We start from the raw sequence: 16,828 nt of genomic DNA on the forward strand, positions 1-16,828 counted from the left end.
GGTATAAGGTTTTAGTGCTTTTATGAATGTTTACATTTGAAAGGATGGATCGTATTGTTGAAAACATGTTTTTATTTTTATTTTATTTCTCACATTTACATACTGTTTTACAATCAGTGGGTTGCTAAACGCATACAATGCGACTATGAATGAACGGATTATACCATTCTTGGGTTGAAATAAATCAATTCACAAATATTATTTCGTTATTGACTAATTTTGTTTGCGCAATCGTTTTTCACTTTCAAATTGACCAATTGTGCCACTTGTAGCGGAGTAAAGACCACGTTCATGTTTATCACACATAAATAATCATATCGCGCTATGTTTGCCGGTTACAAACTATCAAAAATAATGTGCTTGGTAATAAAAAAAAGTTTATTCGAACGTTACGGTAGAAACTGATACAAATACAAAATATTAAATATTTTCGGTGGGTTTTTCTCACGATGTCCCACAATTTCCCAAAATATAAACTGGGAATATTCATATTTGCAGAAATCAATATATTAATTTCAACGCACGATCGACACACTGGGAGTTAATTTTTGAAAATTCTATTTCAACATTCATTGTCTTAGTGGAGTTTGCGACAAAGATAAGATGGAACTGAACTGAAATCTAGATGATAGTCACGATGTTTTTTTTCAGAATTTCATAAAAAGGAATAATTATTATTAATAATAATTACTAGGCGATCAATGAAATTAATCGAAAATTTAATGAATTAAAACCAAGATTTGCATGAATATTTAAAAAAAAAACAATGAAAAGGCACAAATGAGATGTAAAATATCTGAAAATAGTAATTAAGATTATGAAACATAATAAGACTTGAGTTACGCTGTTTGTTACATTTATTGGTGCTAACAAACAGTTTGGAATATGTTTATTGATACTGTAAATAATTCAAATAGTAGAACCATTATAAAATGTGTGTCAAGCAGTCACGAATGTTGGGGATTGTTTGTACAATACATAATTTTGTGCTTCTGCATGTTAAAATATTTTTTTGCGATCTAAATCAATTTTAGAGAAACGTTAATCAATGCTATAGTTGCTCAAAATAATTGATAATTCTTTCGAAATGTAAATTGTAACATTTACAATTACACCAATTTTCAAATCAAATAAAAAATCAAATAATCAATGGAACAGTGCGATTTCAAAATTATGCTTACGTATTTGAAATTATGCTAACTTGAAGTTGGGACTTACACAGCCAACAAAAAAAATAGATGTGTTGATACTATAATTTAAAGTACAAAACCACAACTTATCGCTGCTGATTGTATGATTTGATGTTAAACCGATTGCGTTACAGAAAACAAAACAAAACATCTCCTTGAAGAAATACCACTTTCATTTAAAATAAAAAAAGTATGAACTATCATGCCATAAAAGAAGCCAATGAAGAAATACTTCCAATATATAATAACGGTCCCCACTATCTCGTCTGATTCAGTAAGCCTCGTATTGAATTGATGAGAAAAGAAAAAAAAACTTGTTGCGGTGAATCTATTATCATACCCTATTGTTTATAATTGTGTTGTCTTTACATAACTCTCGAAAACATCAAAAGTTACTCACTTCAATAGGCTAATTGAGTGTAGTGACAATTCTACAATATATTACGATAGGAGGCTAGTTGAAAAATTGTTCTCCTATCTCACATTACAAAACCACACATCATCACTAATTTCCGGTTTGTTTGTCCAACTGTTTGCTTCTAGTTGTTTTCGTATGCGTGTTTATTGTAGCGCTATGATTGGTATGTTTATTATAACTTTGTGATCTAGCTTTGTTTTGTACTCTTCGTATTTTTTTCATATGATAATTTGTGTTACTATCGTTACTAGAGCTATCATTTTTGCTATCAACGTTACTACTAAAGCTACTGCTATTGTTTTTGCTATCACTATTCTGAATCAAAGTTTCATTATTATTAGATTGGTGAATGGCTTTTGTGTTACTAAAAAACGGATTTTCAGAGGCGATGGGTAAGCTTGTTCCATTAGAACCAACGTCATGGTTTGTGCTAGAACAACTTTGCATTTCACTCATCTGATCCACTCCCTCTGCACTACTATACAATAATCCAACATTGCCGGACTTTTCAGTAGTACTAATTCCGCTTTTGTCCTTAAGTTGGTTTGTAGTCGATATAAGCAAATTTCCATCAGTTGATTGAGATGGCGTTACCAATGCATGCATTGCTGATGGCAACGATGATGATGAATATGACGCTGTAAGTGATGCGGATGCAAACGGAGGATTAAGACAAGCTAGTCCGTCTAGTTGGACTGGTTCATTACCGCAAGCACCATCACTATTGCTGCTATCTGTCCCCACAGTTATGCATTCTAATTTTCTCTTCAGCACTGGCTTTGTCAAGATTGCAGGAGGAGAATCGGCAGATTCTATTAGCACCGAAGAATCTCCGGCTAATTTAACCAATTGCAAATTGTGTTCTACTTTTTCCTTGCTGTGTCCGGAATCGTCCTTTTTCCTAGTTTCCTCTGTATTTGCGTTACGAGTAATTCCCATGGATAACAATTCAATGTCATACGGTACCGTACTTTGATTTCCCAGATTCTGTCCCAGATCATACGAAGACACAATTTGACCGTATGGACTGCAGATCGTTGTTGCTGGACTTTTAGAACGCCAATATTGTAGTTCTGTTTTACATTTATTCAATTCCTGTGGGTTTAAAAAACGATCAAATTAATTTCAAAGAGGAAAGTATTAAACGATTTCTACGCTCTAACATTCTAAATCCCAATGCAAATTCAATGAGAAGTGAAGTACTTTTTGAATGACTCACAAAGCAAGTAAAAACAAAGGGTTTGGATTTAGCTATAAATTATGTTTTAATATTGCTATACACATAATAGTTGTAGATTACAGTGTGTTAAGAATAGTTAAGATAACAGTAATTAATTGCTTTATTACGTCTTCAATATTGAATTGAAACAGAGACTCTATAAATACAACATTCATCTATAATACATTACCTGTAGAACAGTAGAAAATTTTCTAGATAGTTCATCATTCTTTTTATCCGTTTCATCAAGGCGATTAGCAAATTCAAGTGTCTGTTTTTGTTGCTCTGCCAAAAGCTTTTGTTGTTCCGTTATTGTTTTGGCCTGCTCGGTCGCCTTCCGTTTAAATGTTCGCAATTCACTACGTAAAACAGTTAGTTGATTATTGTACCTAGAATGACAAAATAATTTTACAATATCAGTTAAACTACAATTCTAGTTTCAATACGTTTGCAGTCTTACCGTTTCATGCCTTGCTTTATTTTACGTATGCCCTTACGCAGCACCATATTGCTTTGAGGGGGAGACGAAGAAGAAGAATGTGATGTATCGCGGGAAAGGATAGACGATGATGTTTCCAGGGCCGCAAATGACTTTGTACTGTTAGCTGAAATTTCGAATATAATGTTTAGATTTCCGATTTATACTGAATTAACAAAAACTTACTAAAATACGCAATATCAGGTAAATTAGGTTCTATATGTTCCTTGAAATATTCCATAGCCATTGTAGACAGATCAAATAACTCGTCGGTCACTTTGAAGGGTCGATCCAAGGACGGTGACGTGCGGATATAGTTTAACACTGAATATACCTCATCCAGGATCTATAATATTGCAAAAACGATTATGTTCAGTGTGATATTATACATAACAACATAAATGAAAGACATGATTAACTTACCCCTCCTGGAAAAAAACAGCAGTGTTTCCTTTCGATATGTTTGCCAAATGTCATCTGTAATAATGATAGGCGCATGTAACACGTCTCTAGGATATCACATTCACAAGCTAAAGGATGATTCCGGCGGGCAGATTCTCTGTAAAAAAGAATTTAAAATTTGTATTGCAGTGAAAGAAAACGAATCAATAACATTTACACCATTTTGTTCTTTTTTGAAAATCGTTAAAATATACATGGAGTATTATCTAATTCAGTGCTCTCCAACAGGACCACGGACCACTCTTGTTTGAAAATACATTTCCCACGGCCCAGCGCATATATATTTTTAGACTAAATTCAAAGCTTTTTGACAAAAATATGTTTTAATATTATTTTAGATATTTTTTGTAAATTTAATCAGGATTGTGAAAAAAATTTCAATATACGTGTTGTAATAAGCTTTACTTTAAAAAAAAAAATCTTTCGAGAACTACGCCTGTCCACACCACGGATTTGAGACCACTGATATAATTCAATAAGCATCCATGAATCCTGCGTATTATACACATCCCACAAAAATACTATGGCGACCCGATGAATTGGGACTCGGTGGCAGTCATAAGAAGGACGTTTGTGAGTGTTAGGCCTGGGTCTATGTACATGTTGCGGCAACATTCGTTCAATGGCAACATTTCCCGCCGAACTGCAGTGGGCCGTAATGACCCCCTTCTTCGTGCAATTCGTCGATTTAACTGTGTATATTCTATGTTTGATTTCAACCTTCCCTTATCCTCTTTCCGATCCCGCATCAGAACCCTCCATAATCCCGTGCTGCCTTAATTTTTAATTTTTAAATTTTAAATTCTAATTTTCTAAAAAAAAAATTATTCTCAAATTTTTGATAATTTGTGTTAATTTTTGTTAGGTTAGGAACATAGGTAATAAGTATTATTTAAGCATTTGTGTAACCAAAAGGTAGACAAATAAATATGATTATGAATATGAATATGAATATGAATATTTCTGGATTTTCCTATTTACAGTAGGTGACCGCTAACTGCATGTGTTTTAACTGGAGTGCTTTTTAACTGGAGGTTCGCTAACTGGATTGATTTTCAGTTAACGAACACTTAAACGTAAAAACATGAAACATCCGGAATCTCATGAAGAGAAATTTGTCGCAAATGTGCATTTTTCAAACAAATTTAGGGTCTTCTGCCTACGTTTGCTATTAATTTATGTTATTACACGAATTACTATACTTTATATCAACATAAATGAAAAAAAATTTGGTATGTTTATTCCAGTCAACGCCAATCAAAACAATCAATCCATAGAAACGTCACTCCAGTTAGAGAACATTGTTCGTTAACTGGAGCTTGTTTACCTCTCAGTTAGCGGTCACCTACTGTATTTAAAAAAACAGTGCACATATTCACTCACAAAAAAACATTTTAAAATTAAGTTTCAATTATTTTTTATCCGTTTTGGTGTACAAACAAGTCCAAAAATGTTCATGCAATGTACATGCAACAAACCGATTTGTTTCTCTTGCAACAAAAATGTTCCCGCAACATGAGTTTGACAGTTTGTCCATACGATTTGGCAACAAATGTTCCGGCAACATTTTCATAGACCCGGGCTTTAGGCATGTTGCTCCGTATTTTACGGTTTGTTCATATTGTCAGTGGATGCTCTCAAGTTCAGTACCACAAAATGCAACCTACTCTTTAACCAATTTTTCAGCATATCTGGCAATAGCTCCTACTGGTTAACAAAGACAGCTAGCCACAGATAGACCAAAATATGATACTCTGACCTTTCCATATATCTGGCCTTTCCAAGGCTGTTACATGCCAAGTTATGAATATCCGGAGAGGAGGAGGCTATATTATGGTGCGCATTCAGAGAAAAAGATGATTATGAGAATAATTTTCAACACGTTCCGTTACGCATGAGCTGGCTGTTTTTGTCATGGGAATTGTAAGTTAAGTGATAACGTTTTCCATTTTTCAGAGTTGGTCAATGTTCCATATCCATGCGTTAATTCTCCAAAAGTATAATTATAAAACTTCGTTACAAATGCACGATTGGTCTTCTCACCTGCGGGGCATTTTAGCTTTTACAGTTTGAAACCTTGAGTGCATCTGATTTTGTAGTTTTTGAAAAGTTGAGTTTAGTATAGAAGAGCACACTTTATTCATTTGACGAGATATCTGAAATTTAAAAATATATATCAGAATATAATAATTCAATAACGCTTCTACACCGCTAGACTAATGTTTATACTTTCAATATAACATTTGCGATGCGATACTTACCACCCTCATATGGGCAATTTTTTTATAGCCTACATAGGAAAATATGTGCCCCAATAGCTCAGTTGGCAGATCCATAAGGTTTATTTCTTGATGCAGATGTTCCTGCTGATCACTCATCACCATTCCCAAAGAGATGTCATCCGTTCTTAATACAAAATTACTTGAAACATTTCCAGATAACGCTGGTAGCGATCCACCGGGCGATGATGCAGAATGTAATCCAGTCGCTGTTTTAGTGCTGATAGATGACGAAATGGATACAACGTTCGAGGATGTGTAAGAAGACGTAGATGACGAAGTTGGTACGGCACGGCAAACGTTTAGATTTGCTTCTTCGGACGTAGCACCAGTCATCTGACGAGTCGACACCATTTTACAGTGTTGTCTGTCATTAAAAAGAAATTAAAGAACATGTTAGTTAAGAAAATTAGTTAAAATGGATTGCTATTAAATTTATAAATAAAACAGAATATATATTCTGACTAAAAAGACTGAATAAACATGACACTGTACTACTGTTTGCCGTTCCGGTTCGAACCTGGTAAAATAGTTTCAATAACAGAGCCAATTTGATTCTTTTTTTTTCAAATTTTCTCCGTTTCTATACCATCGCTCCGATCGGATTAAATTCTTCGGACCCGTTACTTTAACAGATTTGATCCGATCCGATCAGTTTCGTTTGGTATTCTTTTGTTCCGATGGTAAAAGTAAGGCTCAGCCCTCTACGTTACGCTAGCGTTACGCGTAACGTCTGTTTATCGCAAACCCAAGCAGCTTATTTGAACGCCTGTTTTTACTGCCGTGGGTGAGCAAATTGATAGATAATCATGCCTTAATATTGATTATCTTTACATGATAATTATAAAAGACATAATTTTTGAATAATTATATAAAAAGTACAGCAATCGCAAATAAACATAAAATTTATTGATAATTCATGAGTATAAAACAGTTATAATATTATTATTACGCTATTATTTTTAACAGCAATCAGAGTTGTAACTACTTGAAGAATTACTGTTATAACAATTTTAAACATAAAAAAGGATTAATAATAAAAAAAAGATTATTTTTTTACCCAGCTATTGGTAAAACAGGATTATGAAATGTATAAAAGTATTTATTAACCTCATTAATCGCTTAAAAACAGAACCATGAACCTAAACTAATTTCTATTCATAATGGCCGAAAACATATATTGAATAAGTAATAATTATATTTCATATATTTCATTTATTTATATTTTTTTTCAATATTTTATGTTTACACATATTGGAAATGTTACTCTAATTGAATGCTTTAAGGGTGTTTAAGAACGTCATACTTTCAGACAATTTTTCATAAACCATAGTGCAAAAATGACAAATATTAAATTAATATGCTGTTTGGGAATATTTTAAGAAATGTAACGCTTCTCCAATGTAACGTAGAGGGCTGAGCCTTATTTTTATCGAACTGTAAACAGCTATCTAGTGTTTAGCGATATTTTCGATCTTCATTTTTGTCCATGTACAGTTGTTAAACCTATAGCTATTAATTAAAATAAGTTACTACTAGTGATTTGTTAGTAAAACTAGTGATTTTTTTTAGTTTTATATGAAAATGTCATTTCTTGGTCCAAATCTGTGGAAGTCGATTAACTGGCAACCGTCCGGTTCCAACTTTCCCTGATAATCGACGTTTTACTGTATGCGTAAACACGGTTGTTGCCCCAAAGTAGAAGAAGCATAACAAACTAATATTGCAATGATTTAATAAACCAAACAGATGTCTGACCAAATATATACTAACAAATTTGGAAGAAATACACCCATCAGTGGATATGGTGTACACCTACATGGTGTACCAAGATTGACCTGGGTAAGTTTTGCATGTTTATTTCGTAATAACTTAGCGTGAAGATGTCGTCCACTTCAAAACTTGAATGCCTCAGAAAATTATCTTGAAAAACTTGAATGTGTTTTTTAATGAGTGAGTGGATAATTGTGTCATTTTCAATTGTTTTACGCACTTATTTTCCCTCAAATGTTGTATGGCAGTAAAATTGTATTGATATGTGTATACAACTTAACAACATGCCCGTTATGGGTTCAAGCCCCGAATGGACCATGCCCCCCCACCCTCTATACGTAGGACTGACTATACTGCTATTAATAATCAATAAGTCACTGATAGGTAAGCCCATTGCACTATGGGGTGGCCTCGAACAAACCGCGGTCATAAGTCATTTTTGTACTATTTACAATACAGCAATTATCCGCAGTACGCGATACTCGATATACGCGAATTCGCAGTACGCGATTGCTCTAAAATTGACAGCTCCATGTGTTTTTTGCAAATATTTTAATACTTTGAAATATTTTATGCTCTTTTTGAATTTCCTTAATGTTCTTTTTGCATTTTGCATTGAATTTGTGCAAAAGATACCTGTTTTACAACAAAAAACTTTAATGCAAAACTCTGTGGCGATATTTTTCAACCCTCGAACTGGTAGTGTTAACTATTTTTCCATACAAATCCGCTATACGCGAAAACTCGAGATACGCTATTGCGCTCGGTCCCGTACGATAGCGTATATTGGATAATGACTGTATATATCACATCGATTCTTGTCTAAAATGGTAAATTTACTTGTAAAACATTATTTTAGGCGTTGGAAATCCAGATGGCGCCAGTGTACAGCGTTTTTACAGGGATTTTCACATGTTAGAAATACTTTGGCACACAATATATAGACATTTGGCCCAATAACGAGAGTAAGCAAGGGGGTTATTGCTTCATACTCTTGAGAAAGTCTTTATATTGGGTGCCAAAGTCTTTCTAACGAGTGAAAACCGTGTATCGCTTTGCTGTACATAGCCACAGACACATATTTCAATCGATGACTACAATCGTCACCAACATAGTTTTATATTTGAGAATAATTGTATTGGGTTTAATAATAAAACATTCAAAATAACCAACACCAAATTTTAAAAATATAAACCAGATAATTTAAAATAAATTGGTATTATCTATTTTCTAAGTGCTCATAGTACCCTACATAAGACAATTCATTATGTAAAAAATAAAAGAAAATAATGATTTAGGCAACTAGTTGATCTTGGTCGGTATTTTTAAAGAAAATAAAATATTAGAAGTACCTGCTTTATTTTACATTAAAGCATAATTTTCCGAGATCTATTTGTAGTCTGTTCTCGAGATAATCCGCACTTTTGACAATCAAATTCATGAGGTAAACAGTGTTCGGTCAAAAGTAGTGAACTATGCTTAGAATCCCTAGTGCAATTTTCAGATCGACACTTGAGAAAGTCCTACATTCGTGTGACCGCTATGAACCCAATCTTAAACTATTAAAACAGTGGTTTTGATTAAAACCTTTTGCTGCTTTTACGTCCATGTAATGTGTATGTAGGAATTCATTCCTCACTCACAAGTTCAAGAGCGGGGGAGAGCGTGGCATCCCATGGTATTTAGCGAAAATTTTATTAAAATTTTCCCCTTAAAAAGTCAAAGTTCTCCTGGGGGAAGGGAATTCCCTACCGGTTGAAACCCGCTGCATTATACAAATAAAGGAAGCATTTTCTCGTGATATGGGGCTTTCGACACTAGATTTCAACAATTTACCAGAAAAGACACTTAATTGAATTAAATTTGAATTAAATTTAATTATTTTCAAACACTTGAAATTCATAAAATCCTGCTTGATTGTTCATAAACACAATGCAAATTTTTAAAACAATATAAACTAATAATTACTTAAATAAACAAATAAACCTAGTATCACACAATTTTATTATAACATGCTCGTCCTGGGTTTAAACCTTGTATGCCCCCTCCCCCCCCCCCCCCTCGACACCATAGCACGAGCACCTATTACTCGTGTTATCAGAATATTCGTTCAAGGGTTTCTAAATTCATGTATTTATTTCTGTTCATGTTTTCTTGCTGCCTGACATACCGAACTATTGCGAGATGTCAATTAGAAAGTAACCCAACCAAACAATGCGGTCCGACTGTAATTTCCCATTTTAAGAATGCTTTCAATGCTTAGCAAAATTATCTATCGAGTGACATGAGTGGCTGTATTAAGCAGAGAAAATCAAAGGGTCGAAAATCAAAGGAACCTGCTGTACCATCAATTTCGTGAGCCACTGTATACACACATGTATGGTACAGCAATTATCCGATATACGCAATTGAATCGGATCACAGAGTATTTAGTTTTAATACGCGTCAGTGAGTATTTTAAAATACAAAATAAATTATTAAAATACAGCAACAATAGCACATGTTTTTAAATGTTACTCGTTAAAGTTGTGCACTGCTATCACTATGAGCAAGATTGTCTGTAGACGCTATTACGTATTGATTCACTATTCATGAAAAAAATTAAAAAAAACATAATAAGTGTCTGAAAATACACCCCAAGAACAGCAATTACTACAGCGATTGAAGAAAATAACAACGGTAATGGTGTATCAAGAGCCATTATAATTCGTTTGAATTTGTTTGTTATGAGAAATAAGAAAAACAATCACAGAGCTGAAGCAGTTTCGCTACGCTTTTTTCAACTGAGCAAGTGAAAAATATTTAATTTAAAATATAGCAGTAATAACAGTAAACAAAAGAAACAGACAAAATGAAGTAAAACCTGCGGACAACAAACACCACACACAGTTCTTCCTGTAGTTGAAATTTAGATGAGTTAGACTAGCACGAGCTATAACTAATTGTAAGAATTGTACGTTTTGTAAGAAACAGGCACAATCTAACTGGCTTGGTGTGTTGCAATTGATCGTTCTCTGCAACTAGTTTCCCTCTCTCCTCTAATGTGTAATTTCTCCTGGACATCTTATCCATTCCTTTGCAAAGTATGCCTTGCTGAATGAAGTGAGATACAATGCTGGGATATTTTTTTATTCCTAAAACGATGATCCAGTAATGCTACAAGCGTTCATTTCACAAAGTTTTCTTGAATTGTAAGACCACTTTGAAGAACACTTTAAAACGGAACAAAGTTCTATCGTTCCATCGCGTTAATATTGGTTGCGTTCAGTTGCTGCTAAATGCACCGAAGATAGTAGCACTTACTTTCAATTTGCACTGTATTTTCTTTAATAAGTTGCTCAAACAACAACTGAAGAATCCAACAAAAAACACATTGTTAATTCAGCAGTAATTGGAATGGACTTGGGCAAGATACCTATCGTTGGCGAGTGTGGGTAACACTTTTGGTACACGTACGATGAGCGTGTAAAGAATGCATGTAAAGGGGATAACTACAATTATTAATTCACTTCCGCATTTCGCAGATCGTTCTGTTAACATTAGACAAAAAAACTTTTCTATCTGTGAAACTATTACCAAACAAACAACCATTGCTTAACTTGACTATTGTATGGCTCTTTGTGGTCGTCACGGAAAATAAACGATAGCAAAACTTACAGCAAAGCGAACCTTGGCGATATCTGCTGCAAAGGGGCACCGTCCGGGAAGGAGTTGGTAATGATTTGGCAAACCCGTAGCTGGATTGGAAAACCGATGTACGGATGCCCAGCAATTGTAGCAATGAATTTTCCGGATTTCACGCACGGCGATTAGATCCACTGCAAATTGGTTGCCACACGTATGGAAAAATTGTCCCGATCCAAAATTTTGTTTCTTGTCTATTTCCCCGTTCAATCGCGTAAGAAAAAAAAAGAACTCAACAGTTTGACAGTTCCATCTGCCAAATACACTGAAGGCTGCAGAAATGAAAATGACATTCGATTCGACTGGCTTTCTCAGTTTGCTTTCAGTTTGAAATTTTTTAGCTAGCACATTTTTATTTCAATAAGTTTTGAAGTACTACAGTTTTATTGAAATTCCATTAGATTATGCAAAAGAGAAACTAATTCATTAGCCTTTTTCGCTGCTTGTCTTCTTGCGGATTTCTGTCGTTGATATGGATATTAACTTAACATCAAAATGTGTAGCATAATTCCATTTTTCTTATTATATTTTGATGTTTTATCCGAAAAAAGTACTTATTACGTTCCAGCGATATAATAGAAAACTTTTGAGCGTTGCTTTTGACTTGAGGTGACAGCAATGCTTCTCCAAGATTCAAACTGAAGTCTTTCAAAATCAATCAACCAATATGGAGTTTGAACACAAAAGTACACACGTCCCTCATTTTTATGCAAAATTTGTACGTTTCGCCACGCTAATTTTAAGTCAAAACGAAATGTAATTTATATTAACGTCCGAGTTTTATTAGGCCCAACATTGCGGCCAAATAACAAGGGGACAGTCCCGTGGTACAGTCGTCAACTCGTACGACTTAATAACATGCCCATTAATGGGTTCAAGCCTAGAATCGACCGTCCCCCCGTAGCAAGGATTGACTATTATCTGGCTGCGTGGTAAGGAATTAAGTCTCGAAACCCTGTATAAGCAGGGCATGTCCGCGTAGGACGTTACGCCAAATAAAAGAAGAAAAAAACAGATGAGTAGATATATTTTGTGTTACACATAATTTTATTTACTATAATTTCACATACGCAAGCATGCAAAGCGATCTTTACAACTCAAATTTACTTTAAGCTAAACTCTAATATGGTTTTGTTTCAATTAAAGACTAATCAAATGTTTCTCCCTTTGCTTATTAGTTTAACCTAGGTACCGCTGCATGAACGTTCCTACAACTCGCACGACAATGGCACTATCGCACATTCACTGTTGAAGGATATTTTTTTTTGTCTAAACTACTTCAATTTGTAAACTACTATTTTACACTGAGAGCCACTAGCGTGTTGTTTCCATGTTTTCTTTTCCGGCACGATTCAAAATCGTAGATAGAAAAAATAGAACGGGCAACACATATACGCTGTTGATGGTGGCTTTTAGTTTTGTTATTTTTATTAATATTGTTTATGGGACGTATTAAATGAGTTTATTTTATCATCATAATTTAATATAAGAAAATGTGTATTTGAAATAAGATAAAAAAATCTAGGAAACTCAAACAGTATTTTTGTATTACGATGGAATACGATTAGTTTTCCGTGTTGAAAGCAAATTCCTTAATCTCTAATAAACAGCGACCATATTCTTCCAAAATCATTAGTTCTGAGGTACGCATACTGCAGCCACGTTTCAAGCATTCGTCTGCTTGGGCTACCATGCACTGGACAGTAGCTTCTATCACGTCCATCGTCATAAAATTGTGAGGTTGCTTAGCCGGCGGTAATTGGGACAAATCTGCATCCAGAATGGATGATGACCGTTTCAGTCCAACGGAGTTCATGCTAGAATGTGCTACTCCTGTATCAGAATCAATTTTGTCAGGTACGATCAAAGAAACATGTCTGTGTCCATCATCAATTGATTTTCTCGATGCATCATTTGAGGAGTAGTAGTCATAATCCAAAGTAAATTGGTCGGTGTTGCGGCATCCTGTAGAAGGACGAAAAATTGGAAATATTGACAGCATTGAGTTTCCATGAAATATGAAATAGGTGACTTTGTAAAAGATGAAAAGACGGCGTACCAACACATTTACAATTGCTAGAGCAAGCAATTTTACCCTCGTAACACTCGCAGTAATTTTTTAAGCATCCAGACCGCTTACAATTGCACCCCTTTGTGTGTAGCCTTGTACCATCGTCTGTCGAGCCGATTGAACCAATCTTTGGCCTTGAGTATAAAAAGAGAGGATTTTTTAAAATAAATATTTACCGTATCAAGGGATAGAGAATGAACTTGTGCATACTTAAAGGCATTTGGATTGCGCTCCAGAGTTGAACGAATTGCTTTCTGTCGCTCGTTGTCATGATCAAACGTGTTGAAGCAATCTTTGCAGTTACAGTTGTAGCAATACTCGCCATTGGCAAAACAATCGCAATAAAGTTTTAAGCACTGCGACTTTGTGCAGTTGCATGGACGCTTTTTATATGCTTCGTCGGGAAATCCATACACAGTAGTCGTTGGTGCCCTCGGTGAATCCTTGGAAGTATCTGCTCCCTTTATGTTACTACCGCTCGAGCTCCCAGAATTATTCGAATTTGCTTTGACAGTTTCGATAACATATTGATCTTGTTTGCGCACATCCGCTTTTACAACGACCTTTTCAGGCGCAGCACCACCGTTTGACACTGCTAGTGGCTTCTGAGAGACAAGTTGAAGATTATCCTTGCTGTCCATGTGTTTACTATCTTCCTTCGATAGCACAATGCGTGCTGTTCCACTATTGCTGTCGGAGTTTAGGATAATTTTCCTGTTTGTTGATAGCACTGATGGTTTACCGAGACTTGACGTCGTTGGCATCGCCGCTAAATTTCCAGCACCATTCCGCACAACGAACGTTCTATTATTTTGCATTATAATTTTAGGTGAACCGGTTTGAATGGTGCCACTGATTCCTGTTGAGGAAACTGCAGTGCCTGTGGTAGCAGCGACAGAGCTGGAAGCGCTGTTGTGTATTTTGCTTGGTGATTTCAATACAATTTTCTGTACTGTGCCACCGCTAGTCGTTGGTCTCTGATTTAACAATCGTACATATTGTACCCCTTTGCCACCGGGTAAGGTGACCGCGTGTAATCCACTTGACGGAGCGATTATTTTTTTCGTCGCCGTATTTCCAACACCTGGCTTAAGAATAACTTTCTGTACGTCGGTTCCTCCAATGGTAACATTTTGCTTCGTTACACTCGACGTTCCTGCCAGTGCACCTGGTTGAGCTACAGCCGGTTTTGCCACACGTACCACTGTTCCTGATGTTAATGGCGTTGTTTGCGATGCCATTTTTATGGCACCACCAGCAATCGTTTTCATTGTGATTGTTTTTCCAACAGTCATCGTTTTCAATCCCGCTCCTGTCGATGCGGACATGTTTTGAGGCTGAATATGCATCACTCGTGCATTTGTATTCAGCACCACTCTGTTAGTTTGATTTGGCGGATTTGCCACAGGACTAGAGACAGAGATTACTTTCTTCGTCGGTCCTGATTTGTTAGACACGTTCACGATCATCGTACCGTCCGAATTCAACAACCGATAGGATGTAGTTGCCGCCGTTGAAGGTAGGGAGGGCCGTGCAGCGTTCAGTAATTTCATTGGCGCAGTCGTTGCAGTAGATGATTGTGGTACCATCATTACTTTGGAGGTAGATCGTTCTATCCCAGAGTTGTTGCCGACTTTTTGAAGCCCCGAAAGCGATACCACATGTTGAAATGTTTGCACTGTATTGCTGTTATCGGGCAATAGAGTCCGGCTTGGTTTTTCATCATCTTCGTAATTTTCGTATTCCTTTCAAATAGAAAAACAAACATGAAAATATCAGTTAGTATCAGATGGTGAAGTGATCTATAAAAATGAAAAATAAAACTTTTTTTCCGAAATTACTAACCTCATCAGTGGACACTTCGGGGTGATTAGTTTCTTCTACTAAATCTTCTAAATCAACATCCATAGTACCATGTTCCACCTCTTCCTGCTCGTCCTCCTGTTCCTCTGATGTATATTCCACCATGTCCTGCGAGTCAGCATAGGACTCGTCCTCGATGTCTCTTAAATCCTCCATATTCTGCAATGGTTAGACCACAAACTATATCAAAACAATAACAAAAAAAGACCATCATAATGTCAGTCGGCTATGGTGTCCATGTGCAAATTTATAATGGTGTAATCTTTGTTACAGTTTCCATGAAGGCAGGCAACCACACGTTTCAAATTGCAGAAGTGTGCCCCACACTTATGTTCTGTTTTTTTTTCTCGGACGGATGTAAATAGGAACATTTCGCCCAACATCCACACCAAGATCCATTTTGAATCTTTGAATTCAAATTCAAAACAAAAACAGCTTCTTTGCCCTGTGTCGTCGAAGCAGGGAGCTGTCCAAATGTATGATTGAAAGTTTACGGGTACCATTTTTGAGTGCGTCGTTGTGCGATTTTGCGATGGTGATTAAAATGATAATTTGTACTTACCATCAAATGAGAGATTGCTTAAAAACTGTAAATGTAGCACGGATTTCAATACACGCGGTAAGCTGTATCCACCATATATAAACCTGTATCCGTCAACTTTATCAATAGCACGTACCCGTGCAATGTTTTTCTCTACACTCGATTATGTAGTATCAATGTCCAAACTTACGCCAAACCTATTAATACACAACCATTTTTAAATGTGCACAATATCAACAACGTCAACTTATTGTAATAATGTGCATAATCATCACACGGAAGGAAATGTTTCGATTAAGAGCACTGCTGTTGCGCCTAGTCGGTTTTTCTTCGCGATTTCTCACCCAAAACGACGCGTATTTATTTACGAACGAATCGGTTTATTTCACGCACTATTCTGACACGTTCGATGATGTGCCGTGCTTAGTCCAAGTTACAGTTTACTCCTCTGGCTCAAAAGTGTGTTTATAATTCAATAGGCGAAATAATTTTTAAAAATAAATTTGTTTTCTCCGTTTTTATTCACTCTGTATAATTTTCTTCCGATGCTGTGTGTCGTGATGTCAAAATGCTCCGTCGAATTCGATCACTGGTTCGAGCACGACGCTGCTGCTGCCATCGAGCTGCCGTTGTCAAGATTGTTAGATGTGATGTAGTCCATATATGGCTATAGCCTCACCATTTTCTCGTAAAGCATTATTTGTTTCGCTTGTTTTTAATACAATTGTTGGGATAATTTAATACATGTTCAAATTTCCAAACCCCTCACCGTTACCATAAACAGATATTACTTGTAAATGTTTGCATTTTGCATTTGTAAACAGCCATTGTGATGTGGCTCTACAGTAGA

The 16,828-nt window shown here is 35.7% G+C and overlaps 2 protein-coding genes across 3 annotated transcripts; both read right to left on the minus strand.

The window, feature by feature from the left end:
* Positions 1 to 52: 52 nt before the first annotated feature.
* Positions 53 to 11,742, minus strand: LOC120955152 (uncharacterized). Its single transcript, XM_040375706.2, has 8 exons — positions 11,477 to 11,742; positions 6,029 to 6,413; positions 5,811 to 5,923; positions 3,729 to 3,864; positions 3,492 to 3,651; positions 3,288 to 3,432; positions 3,018 to 3,216; positions 53 to 2,703 (listed from the first exon to the last, which is right to left on the minus strand). The coding sequence occupies exons 2-8, from the start codon at positions 6,398 to 6,400 to the stop codon at positions 1,696 to 1,698; spliced, it is 2,133 nt and encodes a 710-aa protein (XP_040231640.2). The 5' UTR covers positions 6,401 to 6,413; positions 11,477 to 11,742; the 3' UTR covers positions 53 to 1,695.
* Positions 11,743 to 12,529: 787 nt separating this feature from the next.
* On the minus strand, positions 12,530 to 16,626 carry LOC120955384 (protein lin-54 homolog). 2 transcript variants are annotated; one of them, XM_049610791.1, is made up of 5 exons: positions 16,000 to 16,626; positions 15,420 to 15,617; positions 13,785 to 15,319; positions 13,563 to 13,708; positions 12,530 to 13,468 (listed from the first exon to the last, which is right to left on the minus strand). In XM_049610791.1, exons 2-5 carry the CDS (start codon positions 15,591 to 15,593, stop codon positions 13,068 to 13,070), a joined length of 2,256 nt encoding a protein of 751 aa, XP_049466748.1. In that variant the 5' UTR covers positions 15,594 to 15,617; positions 16,000 to 16,626; the 3' UTR covers positions 12,530 to 13,067. The 2 variants fall into 2 exon arrangements, with proteins under 2 accessions (XP_049466748.1, XP_040232148.2); XM_040376214.2 differs by having other exon boundaries at positions 15,420 to 15,596; positions 16,000 to 16,625.
* Positions 16,627 to 16,828: the final 202 nt, after the last annotated feature.

Source organism: Anopheles coluzzii, chromosome 3, assembly GCF_943734685.1.
Source record: "Anopheles coluzzii chromosome 3, AcolN3, whole genome shotgun sequence".
Taxonomy (NCBI): domain Eukaryota; kingdom Metazoa; phylum Arthropoda; class Insecta; order Diptera; family Culicidae; genus Anopheles; species Anopheles coluzzii.

Bases quoted from the DNA above. Each gene is read 5' to 3' on its own strand.
- LOC120955152 (XM_040375706.2), bottom strand. From the start codon at position 6,400: ATGGTGTCGACTCGTCAGATGACTGGTGCTACGTCCGAAGAAGCAAAT. The intron at 3,217-3,287 runs GTAAGACTGCAA...TTGTCATTCTAG, and splicing joins ATAAAGCAAGGCATGAAACG to GTACAATAATCAACTAACTG. The intron at 2,704-3,017 runs GTAATGTATTAT...TTAAACCCACAG, and splicing joins AATTTTCTACTGTTCTACAG to GAATTGAATAAATGTAAAAC.
- LOC120955384 (XM_040376214.2), bottom strand. The intron at 15,320-15,419 runs GTTAGTAATTTC...TCTATTTGAAAG, and splicing joins CCGAAGTGTCCACTGATGAG to GAATACGAAAATTACGAAGA. The intron at 13,709-13,784 runs GTATGCACAAGT...TTTATACTCAAG, and splicing joins CGCAATCCAAATGCCTTTAA to GCCAAAGATTGGTTCAATCG.